The sequence below is a fragment of the Aspergillus stella-maris genome (assembly GCF_047715825.1).
Source record: "Aspergillus stella-maris strain CBS 113639 unplaced genomic scaffold BDV14scaffold_3, whole genome shotgun sequence".
NCBI classification, from domain to species: Eukaryota; Fungi; Ascomycota; class Eurotiomycetes; order Eurotiales; family Aspergillaceae; genus Aspergillus; species Aspergillus stella-maris.
In genome coordinates, this window is record NW_027396797.1 from 1,057,886 (window position 1) to 1,073,949 (window position 16,064).

General features: G+C 50.0%; 7 protein-coding genes across 7 annotated transcripts; 4 read left to right on the forward strand and 3 right to left on the reverse strand.

The window, feature by feature from the left end:
* Positions 1-467: 467 nt before the first annotated feature.
* Positions 468-3,900, forward strand: BDV14DRAFT_209177 (glycoside hydrolase family 55 protein; the record flags this gene model as incomplete). The annotated part of the gene is made up of 10 exons (XM_073775583.1): positions 468-1,168; positions 1,230-1,412; positions 1,496-1,775; positions 1,822-1,887; positions 1,943-2,482; positions 2,539-2,731; positions 2,784-2,938; positions 3,000-3,180; positions 3,234-3,267; positions 3,319-3,900. The coding sequence occupies exons 1-10, from the start codon at positions 662-664 to the stop codon at positions 3,898-3,900; spliced, it is 2,721 nt and encodes a 906-aa protein (XP_073633153.1). The 5' UTR covers positions 468-661.
* Positions 3,901-4,467: 567 nt separating this feature from the next.
* BDV14DRAFT_164553 (glycosyltransferase family 31 protein) lies at positions 4,468-6,549 on the forward strand. Its single transcript, XM_073767194.1, has 3 exons — positions 4,468-4,561; positions 4,635-6,005; positions 6,064-6,549. The coding sequence occupies exons 2-3, from the start codon at positions 4,992-4,994 to the stop codon at positions 6,379-6,381; spliced, it is 1,332 nt and encodes a 443-aa protein (XP_073633154.1). The 5' UTR covers positions 4,468-4,561; positions 4,635-4,991; the 3' UTR covers positions 6,382-6,549.
* A 546-nt stretch (positions 6,550-7,095) lies between these two features.
* On the reverse strand, positions 7,096-8,610 carry BDV14DRAFT_164557 (uncharacterized protein). Its single transcript, XM_073767195.1, has 2 exons — positions 7,172-8,610; positions 7,096-7,118 (listed from the first exon to the last, which is right to left on the reverse strand). Exon 1 carries the CDS (start codon positions 8,289-8,291, stop codon positions 7,305-7,307), a length of 987 nt encoding a protein of 328 aa, XP_073633155.1. The 5' UTR covers positions 8,292-8,610; the 3' UTR covers positions 7,096-7,118; positions 7,172-7,304.
* BDV14DRAFT_209179 (DEAD/DEAH box helicase) lies at positions 8,476-10,878 on the reverse strand (the record flags this gene model as incomplete). The annotated part of the gene is made up of 9 exons (XM_073775584.1): positions 8,476-8,946; positions 9,008-9,156; positions 9,204-9,397; positions 9,459-9,610; positions 9,660-9,739; positions 9,789-10,149; positions 10,200-10,335; positions 10,387-10,444; positions 10,496-10,878. The coding sequence occupies 9 exons, from the start codon at positions 10,876-10,878 to the stop codon at positions 8,660-8,662; spliced, it is 1,800 nt and encodes a 599-aa protein (XP_073633156.1). The 3' UTR covers positions 8,476-8,659.
* Positions 10,879-11,838: 960 nt separating this feature from the next.
* On the forward strand, positions 11,839-13,784 carry BDV14DRAFT_70963 (pantothenate kinase). Its single transcript, XM_073777338.1, has 4 exons — positions 11,839-12,475; positions 12,602-12,884; positions 12,949-13,444; positions 13,494-13,784. The coding sequence occupies exons 1-4, from the start codon at positions 12,263-12,265 to the stop codon at positions 13,759-13,761; spliced, it is 1,260 nt and encodes a 419-aa protein (XP_073633157.1). The 5' UTR covers positions 11,839-12,262; the 3' UTR covers positions 13,762-13,784.
* A 290-nt stretch (positions 13,785-14,074) lies between these two features.
* On the reverse strand, positions 14,075-14,314 carry BDV14DRAFT_164564 (uncharacterized protein; the record flags this gene model as incomplete). The annotated part of the gene is made up of 1 exon (XM_073767196.1): positions 14,075-14,314. The coding sequence occupies one exon, from the start codon at positions 14,312-14,314 to the stop codon at positions 14,084-14,086; it is 231 nt and encodes a 76-aa protein (XP_073633158.1). The 3' UTR covers positions 14,075-14,083.
* Positions 14,315-14,439: 125 nt separating this feature from the next.
* On the forward strand, positions 14,440-16,062 carry BDV14DRAFT_164565 (uncharacterized protein). The gene is made up of 2 exons (XM_073767197.1): positions 14,440-14,551; positions 14,625-16,062. The coding sequence occupies exons 1-2, from the start codon at positions 14,542-14,544 to the stop codon at positions 15,860-15,862; spliced, it is 1,248 nt and encodes a 415-aa protein (XP_073633159.1). The 5' UTR covers positions 14,440-14,541; the 3' UTR covers positions 15,863-16,062.
* Positions 16,063-16,064: the final 2 nt, after the last annotated feature.

The following is a 16,064-nucleotide window of genomic DNA, read 5'->3' on the forward strand; positions in this document are numbered from 1 at the left end:
GCAGTTGACCTTGTAGAACTCGAAGCTAGAAGCCATGCCTGCAGGGTTACATAGGCTGTCTCTTAGGATTTCTGTACTCTCATATGAGACGGGGGCTTGGGCCTTACCGCATCACTATTTAGGTCGAGTACTCTTCAATCTTCTCCAATCAACCAGCCTTGATTAGGGCATAACGACGTTTGAGAGCTTGCTGTAGATGACGCTTTTCCGCAAGCCAAAAAGGATTAATTTTGTCTCAACAAGACTCACCCAAGTATTGAATATTGGGACCTCAAGTAATGTGAGAGTCTGCTGAGGGTGTAGGGGAAAATTAAAGCTTTTCCGTTCGTGTACTAGAATCAAACAACCCCAGGCTGTGTGGTGTCCAACGGCTTTGGAAATATCGAGGTCATACGCTCTGGTGTCAGTGTAACGATGACCTCCGGGTTATATTTGCCTTTTTTCCCGAATTGGAAGCCTCGATCTGGGGCCGTATAAGAAGGAAGGTGCTCGACCTGCCAAACTTGACCGCGCGTAGCATCTGGGACCATTGTTGAAGGAGTCCTGTAGTCAACATCTCTCGGCGCATGTTATACTCACCGAATACCCATTCTCTTCTTTTTGCATTGGGATTGTCTGCTGTTACAGGATATACCTTCAGAGGGTATTAATCCCATGCAACATGCTGCTTCATCAGTTGACAAGCCTTCTAGGGGCTTGCATCTTTATGCAGGTCCTTGGCAGTGCGATCCCAACTGTCGATAATTTTCTGAAATTGCCAGAGATAGAATATGAGTCTGTATTTGATACCAATGATGCTGTCAGAAATCTTCAGCCGCTGTTGACCGACACCACCGAGGCCAGTATCGATGAAGCCCGCCATATTGTCAAGGCGTCCATCGCGGAAATGACACATCTCAACAAAGCCCGACTGGATCACCCCATACGTGAAGCTGGTCGTCTCAAGACTGCTGCAAATCGGACGCGAAGGGGCGACGGAGAGTATCCCCCTCTGCTGCACATAACCGAGGAGATTGCACATGCTGCAGCAGTTGTGGCAGAGGCAGATGTTGCAGGCCAACTGGGCAATGGGTTATCAAAGCTTGCCAAGCGAGCTGCAGGGACGTTCTGGATGAAGGACATCCAGAGACAAGGGACGGTGCCTTGGGGAAACGATCCGCAGTACAAGGTGAGCACGTGCCTTCCCATTTCGTCGTAGTGACTTTACCTCAACCACTTATCCCTCACAGGTCTTCCGCAATGTTGTCGACGATTATCATGCCGATCCAACAGGTGCATCTGACTCTACTGCTGCCATTCAGGCCGCAATCAACGATGGCAATCGTTGCGGTGCCAGGTGCAATGGATCGACGCGGAAAAACGCAATTGTGTACTTTCCTCCAGGGACATATCTCGTTTCCAGTACCATTGAAGTCTTGTTTGCAACACAGATCATAGGCGATGCAAGTTCATCATTCCTACAGCGCTCACTTTTGTTCTTTACTAATAGCCTCAGGCGAATGACTGGCCTACCATCAGGGCAGCGAACAGTTTTGTCGGTCTTGGAGTGCTCTCAACAAACCAATATGTCGGCGGTACTGGGCCTGATGGTGGGGACGCTGAATACTATGTCACCACGGCACGTTTCTACAGCCAGATACGCAATCTCCGCATCGACATAACTGCCACCGATCCAAACGCGTACGTCTGTGCTCTTCACTATCAAATCGCTCAGGCGACCAGCTTGCAGGATGTAGAGCTAGTGGCCACAACGGGAACAACACAACAGGGAATTTGTTTGTTTGCCTTGACTCAATAATCTACTTTACTGACACTAAACAGACTCTGAAAACGGCAGCGGCGGATTCATGTCAGATGTTACCTTTCGCGGTGGCAACTTTGGCTTTTGTGAGTCCGATGACCAAAGCGTACGATTGACGGTGTCGTTACTGATATAGAAAAGATGGCGGGAATCAGCAGTTCAGTGCCCATCGAATGACGTTCATTGGCTGTGCAACTGCCGTGCAGATTATCTGGGACTGGGCCTGGGTTTGGAAGTCCCTAAATATTCAAGGGGCGGACGTCGGGTTTCGCCTGATCAATGATGGCGGGGGTGGAAATGTTGGCTCGGTCTCCTTCATCGACTCTAGATTTACCGACGTGACTACCGCGGTCATTATAGCACCTGCATCGGCCACTCCCGGGTCCGGCACAACGGGACTGGTGTTGGACAACACTCGAATTGATGGGCCTATTGTTGACACTTCAGGTCGACAGTACTTAGGAGCAGGCTACTACGACAGCTGGGTACTCGGGCCTACATACACTGGTAATACTCGGTCTTGGACCGCTGGGGCTTCTTTATCATACCCTCGGGAAAGTTCACTGTTGGGAAGCAGGGTTGACGGTCTGAACAATGCTCCGTACCTTGAGCGAGCAAAGAATCAGTATGCAAACAGGCCAATCGCAGATTTTGTTCAGCTCAAGTCCCTTGGCGTCAGAGGTTAGTTCCCCATCAGTTTCCTTCCTCTTCTTTGACTGACTGGTTGACTCATCTAGGCGACGGTGTGACGGATGATACTGTGGCTATTCAAAGGGCACTGAATCAATATGGAAGCGGCAACAGAATCATTTTTGTCGATGCCGGTACCTACATTCTGACAGACACAGTCATCGTCCCCAAGGATGCCAAAATACATGGGGAAGCCTGGTCACAATTTGTCGCTTCTGGGAGCAGATTCTCCAACGCAAGGTGCGCTTTTCCAAATCCTCAAAGGTATATGTCACTAAATTATCTGCGCTAGTAACCCTCGGGTCATGCTAAAAATCGGCAATGAGGGTGATGTTGGAACTGTAGAAATGCAAGACCTGATCTTGACAACAAGAGGGGGAACTGCTGGAGCTGTACTCATGGAATGGAACGTTAGAGCCGCAAGCCCTGGTGCTGCTGCTCTATGGGGTATGTTATGTCAGGTCAACACTGTACTAGCAAACACTAACAATCATCTTTTCTAAATTAGATGTCCATGCACGCATCGGTGGCGCCACTGGGACATCCTTGACGCCGCAGGAATGTCCTGCCTTGTCAACTGGCACCAATCCGGCATCCTGTCAGGCAGCAAGTCTTATGCTACATGTCACTCCTAGGGCCTCGGGGTACTTTGAGAATATGTGGCTCTGGGTGGCCGACCACATGATTGAGTATGTTCGACTTCTCTGTCCGTTACTAGTAACTGATCCAGTGCCTTTAACAGTGATCCTGATCTTAATGATGCCTACAATGATCTGGTCAGTGTTTTCCCGAGACCTCGACCAGCCACTTTTCTGATAGGTGTATAGGAACAAGTGAGTGTATATGTCGCTCGTGGAACACTCATTGAGAGCACCTCCGCTACTTGGCTGTATGGCACATCTTCAGAGCATGCTGTGTTCTATCAGTACAATTTCCACCGAGCACAAAACATCTTTACGACGATGATTCAGACAGAACCTCCTTACTACCAGCCAAACCCCAGACCACCAGCACCATTCGCTAGCCAGGTTGGTGTCTTTGGCTCGGATCCAGCTTACAGCTGCAGTGGAGGAAATTTCAACGGCTGCGATGAGGCCTGGGCGGTCATCATCACGGAGAGCCAAAACATCAATATCGGCAGTGCAGGCACCTATTCCTGGTTCAGCTCATATACGCAAGACTGCATCGATACCCACAATTGTCAACAAGCCTTGTGGCGCTTCGACAATAATTATGATCATGTTCGTCTCCAGAACGTCATCGCGATTGGGGCAGAGTATATTCTGGTCTCTGACGGGCAGGGGATCCGGTCTGTCGATAACCTCGCCGTTACGGCTCATCCTGCCTGGGCTCAGATATCACTGTTCGATGCTCCTTCTCACGGACAGGCGCCAACTGTAGAAGTCTGAGTGCTTCGCTTTTGGCTCTGGTGATATGCGCAAGGCCGCCGATGGGATAAGCTGTCGGGTAGGTGAGGGATGGTACCAGCTCAACCACCAATTTCATACTATAGTAGCTGTTACCTTCGGATGTTTGTCGCCTGTACCCATTGCTCTGTCTTGATTTGTAGCTCATGTACGCAGCCTCCGCCGCCAAGCAATGTCATGTGTGGTATAGCGGGCTACGTAGGCACTACTAAATATATATTGTCAATTCCACCCCATTTATTGCGCGGACTTTGAGTGACAACACTCCCAGCCAGTCAGAATCGTACGTCAGTATTTAGAGGACTAATACTGTAGGCAGCCCACTAGGTCTGCAGACCAGAATTGTGGAAATGTGGAAACTGGAAATGCATCCCGTGCCACTTCTCTCCAGGTGCCGTTGTGCTGAACTTATACCCAGGCGTTAGTAATCACATTGTGCAGACTTGGCACTTGGACAAGGCAGATCCACCAGTCCGATCCCGCGGACCAAATGTTTCCTCCCCCAAATTTGGAATTGGCCAGGAATGATGGTCAACTTGAAGTGAGCTGAGTTTCAGGATCGACATTCCTGCCGTCCAGGACCAATGCGCCGGCCTGATGTTCAAGAGCTGCAGTCAGAATATGAACTGTGAGCTCCCCCTTTGTTCGTGGATCTCTCTCTCTTCACTAACTGACTGTTCATCTTGGCTTACACTTCGCTTGCAAATCTCGACCAGCTGCTCCACAGTGGCCCAGTTTCAGGCGCTGACGTTTGCTTTCTTTACTTGTGAAACGGGCTAAACGCGTCATCGCAAGCTCCTCGATCTGCGACAGCTCCCCTCGTTGTGAGGCGTGGGCCGATGATCCTCCATACTCTCTCCTTTAAAAAGAACCATCAACGTCGATCTTCAACTCCCCTTTCTTCACCGTCCGCTTCTCCTGCCGCTTCTTAAGCGCCCCTCATCCTTTCACTCTGAGCGCTTACCACAAGGAAGGCGAAAGAATGCCCGCTTCCTCTCGAAACTCGATCGGTTCACAATTACAATAGTTCTAGGATCGCACCAAGTCCGCCACCGAAAGCCGAGTCAGTAAGCATGAGCTCTCACCGCGGCATCCGTCGCCGCATCGCCGTCGTCGCAACTGTCCTCTCCCTCTTCCTCGTCTACCATTTCACATACGGCTCTATTCCCTCCACAACGACCACCACCTCCTCAACCTCCGCCCACGACAATGCACACCCCAGCTCCAGTCAGGTTTCACAAATACCGACATGTCCACCTCTCCCCGGCATCGAGGACATCCTCGTGATCATGAAAACCGGAGTGACCGAGGCCCTCGAGAAAGTCCCAGTACACTTCCAGACCACCCTCCGCTGCATCCCCAACTACGTCATCTACTCCGACTTTGAGGAGAAAATAGGCGACGTCCAAATTCACGACGCCTTCCGCAATGTCGACCCGCTCGTCAAGCAAAACAATCCCGACTTCCAAATCTACAACCGCCTTACCAAGCGCGGCCGCGAGGGCCTCGAGTCGCACGACTTTGCGGACGAGGCCAACTCCGCCATCGGCAAACCGAACAACCCAGGCTGGAAGCTGGATAAATGGAAGTTCCTCCCGATGGTCAAGGAGGCGTACGAGCACAAGCCCGACGCCAAGTGGTTCGTCTTCATGGAGGCAGACACTTATTACTCGTGGCCTACCCTCCTCGCCTGGCTCTCACACTTTGACGCCAGAAAACCACACTACATTGGCACGGAGACGCAAATCGCAGACGTGATCTTCGCCCACGGCGGATCAGGCTTCATGCTCTCGAACCCGGCTATGAAGCTCGCGGCGGACGAATACGCCGAGCGAACGGATGAGCTCCACGAGTACACAGACCAGCACTGGGCAGGCGACTGCGTGCTCGGCAAGGTCCTCTCCAACGTCGGCGTGCAGCTATCATTTAGCTGGCCAATCCTGCAAAACACAAATATCGGCGAGCTAGACGAGTTCACGACGACGTTTTACCGCAAGCCCTGGTGTTTTCCTGCCGTCGCATTCCATCACCTCTCGCCTAGCGATGTGCGGTTCTTGTATGATTTTGAGAGAGGGAGGCTTGCCAAGGTACTTACCCAGTTTCTCCTTCTGCTTGGGGTTGTCACTAACGCTTTGTCTCATGCAGGGCTCAAGACCCGTCCTTCTCCACAGCGACGTCTTCAAAGAGCTCATCTTCCCCGAACTCTCGAGCGTCCGCGATAACTGGGATAATCTCAGCGACCAGGAACAGCCGACGCTGATTACGTTCCAGGAATGTCAGTCTTACTGTGAGGGAGCCGTCGAATGCGTGCAGTTTGTTATGCGTGATGGCAAGTGCTATACTGGTGCTACACCGCGACTTGGGTCGAAGAACCTGGGCGTGAGGTCTGGTTGGATCCTCAATAAGATCGATAAGATGGTTGAGCAGGCGCCTAAATGCCCTCGTCCTGATTTTGGAGTTTGATTGGGTATCCTATTCTCTTCACTCGATTTTTCGCCGGACGAAATCATTTGAATTCTTTTATAAAAGCGACAACTCGTTTTATTCTTTTCTTTTCTTTTCTTTTCTTTTCTTTTCTTTTCTTTTCTTTTCTTTTCTTTTCTTTTCTTTTCTTTTCTTTTCTTTTCTTTTGTACTTATAGACACATCAGATCTAACCATGTGGGTGCTAAGGATTGGTCATACAGCTCGGCGTTGGTTAGTGAGCCTATCGTTTATCCTTACGGAATAATTCATATCATGTTCCCAAAAGCAAACTTCTCCCTTCCAACTCTTTCACTCGGTGTTTTCAGCGTCAAGCGGCCTTATCCGCCTCTTTCTCTCGTTGTCTGTTCGATTGAACCCTGTATCTTCCACGCGCAGGAGCACGGGTTCGTGCTGGGTCCCATGGTGGACTGTCAGGGTCCTCCAGGCACTGGTCCACCCGCATGATATCCATATTGAGGCTTTTGACGAAGCGAATGAATTCTCGGAAGTATTTGACGGTCGACGGGTGAAGATAGTGCATCACGACCAAGTTACCTCCTCGGCCCACGTCTCGGAAAAAGGCATCACGCTGTCGTTCTGGAGTTTTGCTCTTTGCCCACAGCCAGTCTTCGACATCGACACTCCAATTGATTATATGGGGATCTTTGACATATGCTGCCAGCCGCTGCCGGGTTCTTGCACCAACGGTGCCGTAGGGCGGACGGAAGTAGCGCGCTGTCGGGGTCAGCAGGGGTAACTCAGGGAAAAGAAAGAACAATTTCGCTTACATTCAATACCAAGTATTCTCTGAAAGGTCTCTATATTGTGTACGATTTCTTCGTCGATGGCCTTCACTGTATCAAGGGCCTCTATCCTTTGCGGGTGTTAGCCGTGTCTCAAGACTATTAACTGAGAAAACACTCACTGTTGATGGGTATCGGAGTGGAGAGCAATCTGATGCCCCCTTTCCAACATCTCTGTGTACACTCCAGAGAAGTTTGCCTCCTTGTCACGAAGCCCAGCGCCAACGACAAAAAAGGTTACCGAGATCTCCTCTTCCTCCAAGATCTTCATGACATCGTGCACCAAGCTCGGCAACCCATCATCGATACCAAAAGCAAAGGAATTTGGCTTTGTACAGTGAAGAAACAACTTTCCTGTCTCAAGCTTGGGGGGTATATAAAAGCCCCAGGGTAGTTCTGGCACGATTTCGACCTTGTATAGTGTCAATGTCTCCTGAGAGAAGAACCCGTGGAAAGAAACCGATACCGTCCGAGCCTGATCGATGCTGAAATGGTTGAGAGGCACGTATATATCGTTCCCTCTGGCGTACCGCTCTGTCTCGATACTGTCCCACGACTCGAGGAAAGGGCTGCGGCGAGAATCACATTTCTCGTTGTGCTGATTCAAGGAGATGCTGAACTTTGTCGACCCCGAGAAGACCACATGGAGGTACATGTTTTTGTAAGGCCGCATGTCGAAACAGGTAGCAGGACCAAGCTCAGTGTGGTAGTTTTGGTCCGGATCCGAAGGAAAGAGACGTACGTAGCCATTTCCAGGCTCGCTCGCCAGGTAGGTGCTGGGACCATGCCAGAATCCATGATCGTTGCGTTCTGGATCGGTGAAGGAGTCGATGACCAGAGCGGAGGTCCTGTTTTTCGGATGCTCATGGGGAATTGTCTCGTTCTGGATAAAGACGGTTGTGAAATTCACAGGAATGGGTGGCGGAGGGAGGAGCTGGAGCGCAGAAGCAAGAAGGAGCGGGCTCAATGCCAGAATGGCTCGGGTGAAGGACACCATGTGCCTCATAATGTCATCCGCAATGTCCCTGCAGAATGTGTGATGATGGAGACTAGCAATACTCTGCAAATAGTTGAGGCGTCTGCGAAGATGAGAACGGCGCATCATTGTGTTCCTCCACTCGGGATATCTGAAGAGACCTAATTTATCTAGAAGAGGAAGGAGCAACGCTGGGCCGATTTCGATTGCATTAGGAAACTAGGTTACCTACTTACCTACAATAAATGTCTAGACGGTGGTAAGCTGCCACTGAAACATTGAATCTTATGCATTAGATTTCAAAGCTAGGCTTCATATCCCATTAAAGACAAGACGTCGTTCTCTCTCACGGGGAGGCTGTGATAAAGTAGAAATTAGAAAAGCAAAAAAAAAATAAGAGAATTAGAGTAAAGAACCACAGAAAACAAACTTTCCTGACTGGAGAACAAGGTGTAGTTCTGGAACTGATGTATTTCGAGACACAACAGAGGCACAAACTACTCCCAGCCGGCAGAAGCGTCAGGAGCTGCGTCGTCAGGGGTTAATTGAACGCCACCCCAACCACCGGTGTTGCCATTGGCATCGTAATTCGCGTCACCTCCCTCATCGTCTGTGTCGTCGTGGAAGTTGACAACCTCCCCAGCAGGCTTGTAGTCCGATAGAAAGTCTGGGATATTCTGCTTGCTCTCCATTAGGATCTTGACAAGGTCGGGAGCAATGTCGGAGTCCCTTTCGCTGTAGAAGGAAGTGGCAAGCCCTTCATTTCCGATACGAGCAGTGCGGCCTAGAATGTGTTAAGAGTTGAATGAAAAAGATAGGCGTAACAGAAAAGGAAAGCCACTTACCAATGCGGTGGATGTACTCGGTGATACCGCCGTGCATAGCGCTGGGAAGATCAAAGTTGATCACATGCATGACATTCTTGATGTCCAAGCCGCGAGCAGAGACCCCTGTGGCAATTAGAATCGGTGTCCTAGCCGCCCGGAAAGACCTCCTAAAGGACATTAGCATAAATTCGTCTAAGCAGTAGAATCAACTAACAAAGCGTCCTCGCGCTCCCGTTGGGTACGGTCGGCGTGGATGGACGTGCTAGGCATGCCTAGATTGTACAGGTAATCGTCGATGAGATCAGCTTGAGCCTTGGAGTTGACGAAAACCAGAGTTCGAGATGGCGGCATGGCGAGAAGCAGATCGTAGAGGCACTGCTTCTTAAGGTGGGGTTCAGCATAGACGATCTAGGGTCAAGACGATGATTAGTAGGCTGTAATAAAGTATTTGTGGGATTGGAAGACATACGTTCTGGTCGACGTTCATGTGAGTGCTTCCAGGACGGCCGATGCGCACGCGTACGTGGTCGTCAGCGAGATACTTGCGAGCAAGCTCGCGGCATTCCCGGTTGAAGGTCGCAGAGAACATCATATATCTGTGGTCTGCGTCCTCGTTGACATCTGTGCTCATCAGTATCAGGAAAGAATGGGAAAGGTTAAAGGGCTGTACCTCCACCAGACATAATCTTGGTGAAGTCCGACTCCCAGTCTGATTGTAAGAGTTCGTCGGCCTCGTCGATTATGGTGTACCTAAAGGGTGAGTTAGCATGGCTCAAAGCCCGATGACAATATGGCATACTTGACACGGCAAAGAGAAAGGATATGCGGTTTATCCATGAAATCGAGAAGTCTTCCCGGAGTACCAATCAGGATATCGCAGCCTTTGTGCAATTCATCGCGTTGGTCACGGACAGGAGCACCACCATATACCACGCAAGGACGTAGCATAGAGCGGTAGCACAGGCGGCGTGCTTCATCAAAAATTTGGGTTGCCAGCTCACGGGTTGGAGCAACGATTAGCACTAGAGGTTCGGCACGGACAGCGTCAACGGCAGGGTTGAAGCCGGCCCCTAGATCAGGCCGCCGTGCCGCCAGCTTCTTTGCCTTTCCCATCAGTTGAGAAAGTACGGGAATCAAGAATGCGGCCGTTTTACCGGAACCTAGGCTTGTTAGCATGATGAACATATTTCAGATACTTATTATGACAAACCAGTTTGGGCAATGGCAATCAAGTCATGGGAGGTCGTGACGGCTGGGATTGCGTATGCCTGGATTGGCGTTGGGGAGTCGTAGCCGCAAAGTTTGATGTTCTCACGAATGATCGGGTGAAGGCCGGCGTCGGCAAACTAGAAGGGGTGTCATTGCTAGATATCTCTGGCGAAGGAATGTGTACTTACGTCTTTGATGGGGTTGGGTCGCTCATGACTCTCAGCAATGACCTCGATGTTTCGCAAGCTTTCCTCGGTCAGTGTATGGATTAAAGACACGACAATGGAATGTACTTACTTTCCAATCTTAAGACCAGTTCGATTAATAAAATCGCTGCGAAAGAGCTGCTCCTCGAGGCGAGGATTCGCGGGACCAACATCGCCATACTCACCGTTCCACTCATACTTTGCAGCATTGGCTGCCCACTGGGGATCTGAGTCTTCCTCCAGGCTCGCACCGTTCTCACCATTCTCACCGTTCTCAACAGTCGTGCCGAATTCAGTCGTCTCAGTAGGCCTCTCCTGTGTAGTGTGGATGTACTTTTCGTAATTGTAATCCTCCGGGGCTACCCAGCCCTTTTGACGAGCGATAGCTGAGGCCTCGGTGTTCTTGTTGTTCAGGGCGTTGCTGACATCCACAAGGGCGCCTTTCAAGGACAACACCTGAAAGTTGTCATCCATTATGACAGGAAGTGTTACCCTGATTTATTCAAATGAAGTCAGTGAATGAGGTCGAAACTCGGAGAGCAAGCAGCTGAATTGAAAATCAGATTGAGATGTAAAGATCTTATTGAAGGTAGAGCCAGAGTTGAATCGTTGTGGATGAGAGAGGATGGAGAGGGGATGAAAAACGGAGGGGAGAAATAGAAAGAAGATGAAGATGGAGGAGAAGAAGGTAAATAATAGAAGAGGCAAGCTCAACACAAGTGACTAGTGGAAGCAGGAGGAAGAGTGCCAGGTCTCAGGTTGTGAGCATGTTTTGAAGCAGTGACAAACACCTAAGCAACACCAGCCAATGTCTCGTAAATGTGAGATACTCTCCATTAGTGACAGCCTATGCAACGGAATGATATTCAAAGTAAGTTGTAGTACTGGATTGTTTTCGGAGATGAAGCTATACAACCCGTCTACACCTAGATGTATAGAGGCAGGCAGTGAGTGGGTGTCAAGGCAGCAGGACTCCCAAAAAGACCCATTACCGGCCTATGGATCCTAAGAAAGAACATGTTTCAGTGTAGGGGAGCACAGATCTTTGTCAAATGAAGAACTCTTGCTGATTTCTTGCTTTTGAGCGAAGCAGTCTCGGATATGTACATGGTGACGGGTATTTGCGTTTGTTCGCCTGGCCGGTCAAGCTCTGAAGCAGATAATCACAGGAAGCTGGCCAAAAGGCAACTCGCTGAGAATAATTATCTTCAGCTTGGAATTTCGAAGTCAACGCCGTGATCAATTATCGAAATGGAAGAATTCATGCCTTGGAGCTGCGATGGCTCTGGTATTCCTCTCGTATATACTACTCTTCAAACAGAACCTGATGGGCATAATGAACTTTTTCCACTGAAGCTCAATTGACAAGTGAAAAGGGCAGATGTCGAATTCGCGATTGCATAAGGGCGGTCTTTTCCCTTCTTTCACTTGAGCGTCAAGGTCACAATATTGGTGCCTGAGGACACAGCTCCTCGCAATTGGTAGACGTCATCTCCATCTTTCTGAGCAGCGACCGAATCCTTCGTTCAAAGGAAAGCTGCCAAAGGGCTTAAAATGACACCGACGGAGCTCTTTCGGCTACCACTGCGAAGAACGGATACCGCGGGACTGATTAGCGGAGGGCAGCTTATCCTCGGCCTTCCCAGTTTGGTTCCACCCAAGCTCTCAACAAATTCCGGGCAGAAGGAGATATACGCCGTACGGACCATCACGGGATTCTCCATACCGCCGACATTCGACATGCGAAAGAATATCAGCTCCTGAATAATTGAACACTTTTCTGCTCTTCATGTGAACAAGCTGTCCCTCGACGCCAATTCTCCCTCAACTTCTACCCCAGACCCGTCGCGAAAGCATCATGTCCTCTACGGATCCTACACCCGCCCGGACCCCTCGGCTTGAACAAGCCATCACCAACCCTGGGACCGTCAAGATCAATGTCAAGGGCGCTTTTATTGTTGACGATGACCCACGCTCCAAGAGCCCTGTAAGGGCTGAGGGCGTTCACTATGAGGGTCAGGACATTCGTCTACCTCACCACACAGGCGTCGTGAGCCATGTCGCCGTCGATGTGAGATCCCTTTTTTTTCTTGCCTCTGCGGTTCCCCGCACCTTCCGCGCTCCCCGCAATCGCACTTTTGACGCATCCTCTATGAAGCACGCTGTGTAACTGACAACTGATTGCGATTCTCCGTAGATCGGCGGTTCGCTAGCGAAACTAGTTTACTTTACACGCGAACTGGACTCACCGGACAATGGCGGCCGACTGAACTTTATCAATTTCGAGACCGACCGGATAAACCTTTGCCTGGATTTCATAAAACAACTCAAGGAAGAGCACGAGAATGTCAATGGCGGGTCAAAAGACGAATTATGCGTTGTGGCTACTGGCGGAGGTGCATACAAGTACTACGACAAGCTCAAGGAGACATTGAACGTGGACATTATGCGGGAGGATGAGATGGAATGCCTTATTACGGGTATGGTTCGAATTTGCCCTCAGAGACAAGCCAGCAGTCAGCAGCTAACTCGATCTCTATCTAGGTCTCGACTTTTTCATCACCGAGATACCGAACGAGATATTCACATATAGCGAAACCGAGCCGATGCAATTTGCCGAGGCCCGACCGGATGTATACCCGTATCTGTTGGTGAACATCGGTTCCGGTGTTTCCATGATCAAGGTCTCCGGGCCAAAACAATTCCAACGTGTTGGAGGAACGCATCTAGGTGGCGGAACATTTTGGGGGATCATGTCTTTATTGACAGGTGCACGAACTTTTGACGATATGCTCGCAATGGCCGACCGAGGGGACAACGCCGGCGTTGACATGCTGGTGGGCGACATCTACGGCATGGACTATGGAAAAATTGGTCTCAAGAGCACTGCTATCGCTAGCACATTCGGCAAGGTTTTTCGCTTGCAGAATGAGCGGGACGAGATGAAGGAGGAACTACAGCAGAATGGAGCCGGAGAAGCCGACGACAGCCTCATCTTCAAACACGAAGACATGAGCCGAAGCTTACTATACGCCATCAGGTAGGATATTTGGCTGCTCTGATGGAAGGACTACTACTGACTGTATCAGTAACAACATCGGACAAATCGCATATCTCCAATCAGAGAAGCACCAAGTCAAGCACATCTACTTTGGCGGATCGTTCATTCGAGGACACCGACAAACGATGAACACCTTGTCATATGCCATTCGTTTCTGGTCCAAGGGCGAGAAGCAAGCGTACTTCCTCCGCCACGAAGGCTATATTGGCTCGGTTGGTGCATTCCTACGCCGGAAGCCAGTAAACTGGGGCCGCAGAAACAGCATCGACGAGCACACGGCTCCCAATGGGAACTGAATAAGACATCAATGAGGGGGTCGGCAATCATCGGCCCCCTCAAACACCACATTTGAGCGTTTGATACCCGTGATCATCTTGACATTTTAGTGCATCTTGGTCTCACTCATTCTTATGCTTGCCGGGCATGGATTTCTGCGGGTCGGATTTCACAGAACATTTTTTTTTTGGCAAGCGCGTTTTTTTCTCACAATAAAGAGTACATGGTAATGTTTTGGGTTTACTTTTGCTGAGCTATTGGGTTTTCGCATTCAAGTTACATGACCCTACGAAAGCTTTCGGCTCGTATCATTCTACAATTATCAGGGATAGAGGACGACAATCATACATTTGCATATAGAAATACATTGCTTAAAAATGTATCAAAGTGTATACTCACAATGCTGTTAGCAACATATATTTTGTGAGAAGTCCAGATGCGAAGTATGGACTTGATACTATGCTTGAGTGTACCGAGTACCTGTAAATAGACTTTATCCCTCATTCTGCGATGAATAGCATTGGGTCTTGACCTTTTGATTGAGCCTATATCACAAACCCAGGTCCTCATCATCCAGTGTCATTTGTGACTGCTCGCCTGCGCGTCCCAGACTTCCGGCCACGCCAAGACTCTCGGTTGATCCGCGGCGAGGCAGCTAGACCCCTGTCTTGAATATTTTACTTCTTCAAATATACAAGATTTCCTAATTGCTCTCGTTGGAATTGAATTTCCATTGCCAAAAGTCCGGTACTTCCTTTGCTCCACAAACAGAGCCCAAAACAGTTACAATTTTGAAAAAAATGGCAACAAGCAAGTAATCTTGTCCAACGCGTCCATGCTCCGTGCTCGCGTTTCCGCTAACATGTGCCTCATTCCAATATAGATTCTGCTGACCCGACTACAAACCCTGCGGCCAATATCAAAAGGGAGCGTGAAGGCTCCGTCGAATCAAATATCCCCCTGTCAACAATCAGACGTTTATTACACCACACACGGCCCGAACCCTCAGACCGACCATCCGAACCGCAACCGCAAGCACAATCGCAATCACAGTCACGACGGCCAAAGCACACCATCATCGCAGAATCAAGATGGACAGACACACCCGTCGCACTCCCCGCTGAGCTGAAAGCGGCTCTGGAAACATGGCACGACAAGAACGGACGTCAAGTACCACCATGCAAATACACATACAACCCGTCGAATGGGGTGCGACCGTCGCGGGCTTTTAACCGTGAAGGGAAGGAAGTGTCGCTGACGCATTTCAATGTCAAGGCTCCGGCTACATATGGAATTGCTGCTGCACGATTCTCGGACGGCACGGTGCGGCTAGTCTCGAGTTACTTTACATATTCGGGAAAGTTTGGCACGTACCTAAAGGCTTGGGTGAGTTCAGAGAAAGGGTTTGAGCCGGAGGCGGTGCCTAGTATCATTCGGCACTTTACAGACCGGATGGAGGACCTTGAGTATCAGCCTGAAGCTTGGACGGAGCTGGATAAGCGGCTCAACTCGGTGAGGCCGGTGCAGTCGCCGCAGCAGCAACAACAGAATACCACGCAGACGTCACAACCATCGCCTCGGTCGTCATTGCGGAAACGAACAGCGACTCAAGGGCCGACAAAATTGCGTCAAAGCAAGAGACTTCAAGCGGACCTTAGGGAAGACGCACAATCAAGCTCGGAGGAGACAGATAGCTCTTCGAGTGATGCAGAGACTACGGACGAGTCGGATGACGAGGATGGGGAAGCCCAGGCGGCCGCTCAGAAGCAGACTCAGCAGACAAGTGTCACAGCTAGGCCATCTATAGATCCGCGTCAAGGCCCGGAGCTGCTGTTCAAATTGACGTTCTTCAAGTTTACGGTACAACATGCGCGCGATTTCCCCGTGGAAGAATGCCAAACGAGCAAGGCACTTTTCGAAAAGGCGACCTCTTTCTACAAAATCCTTGATCGCAATGCCAAGGTGGAGGTTCTCTGTTGTCAATTCGCTTCACGGTCAGAACAGCACTACCTCTTTGCAGGGAGCGAGGGGGAGTATAGTCTGCTTGTACGGAAGGCTCAAGAAGTTGCTAGGGAGTTGGGGAAGCCGTTGACCATTGAAGTTGGGCTTGTCCAACCATAGACTATACATATGAAAAGTCGGAATTATTATACGTACTCTTCGGATATTAGGACCCTGAAGCACATGGAGCTCATAGAAGCAAAGCCAAGCCGCGGCGACACGGCGATAAGATTGTCAACACCATCCTCCATCTGGAAGGCGCTAAACCCCGTACGGCCACCCCCCGATTTTAGCAACAAGTTTATTTCCGGGCTCTCTCCAT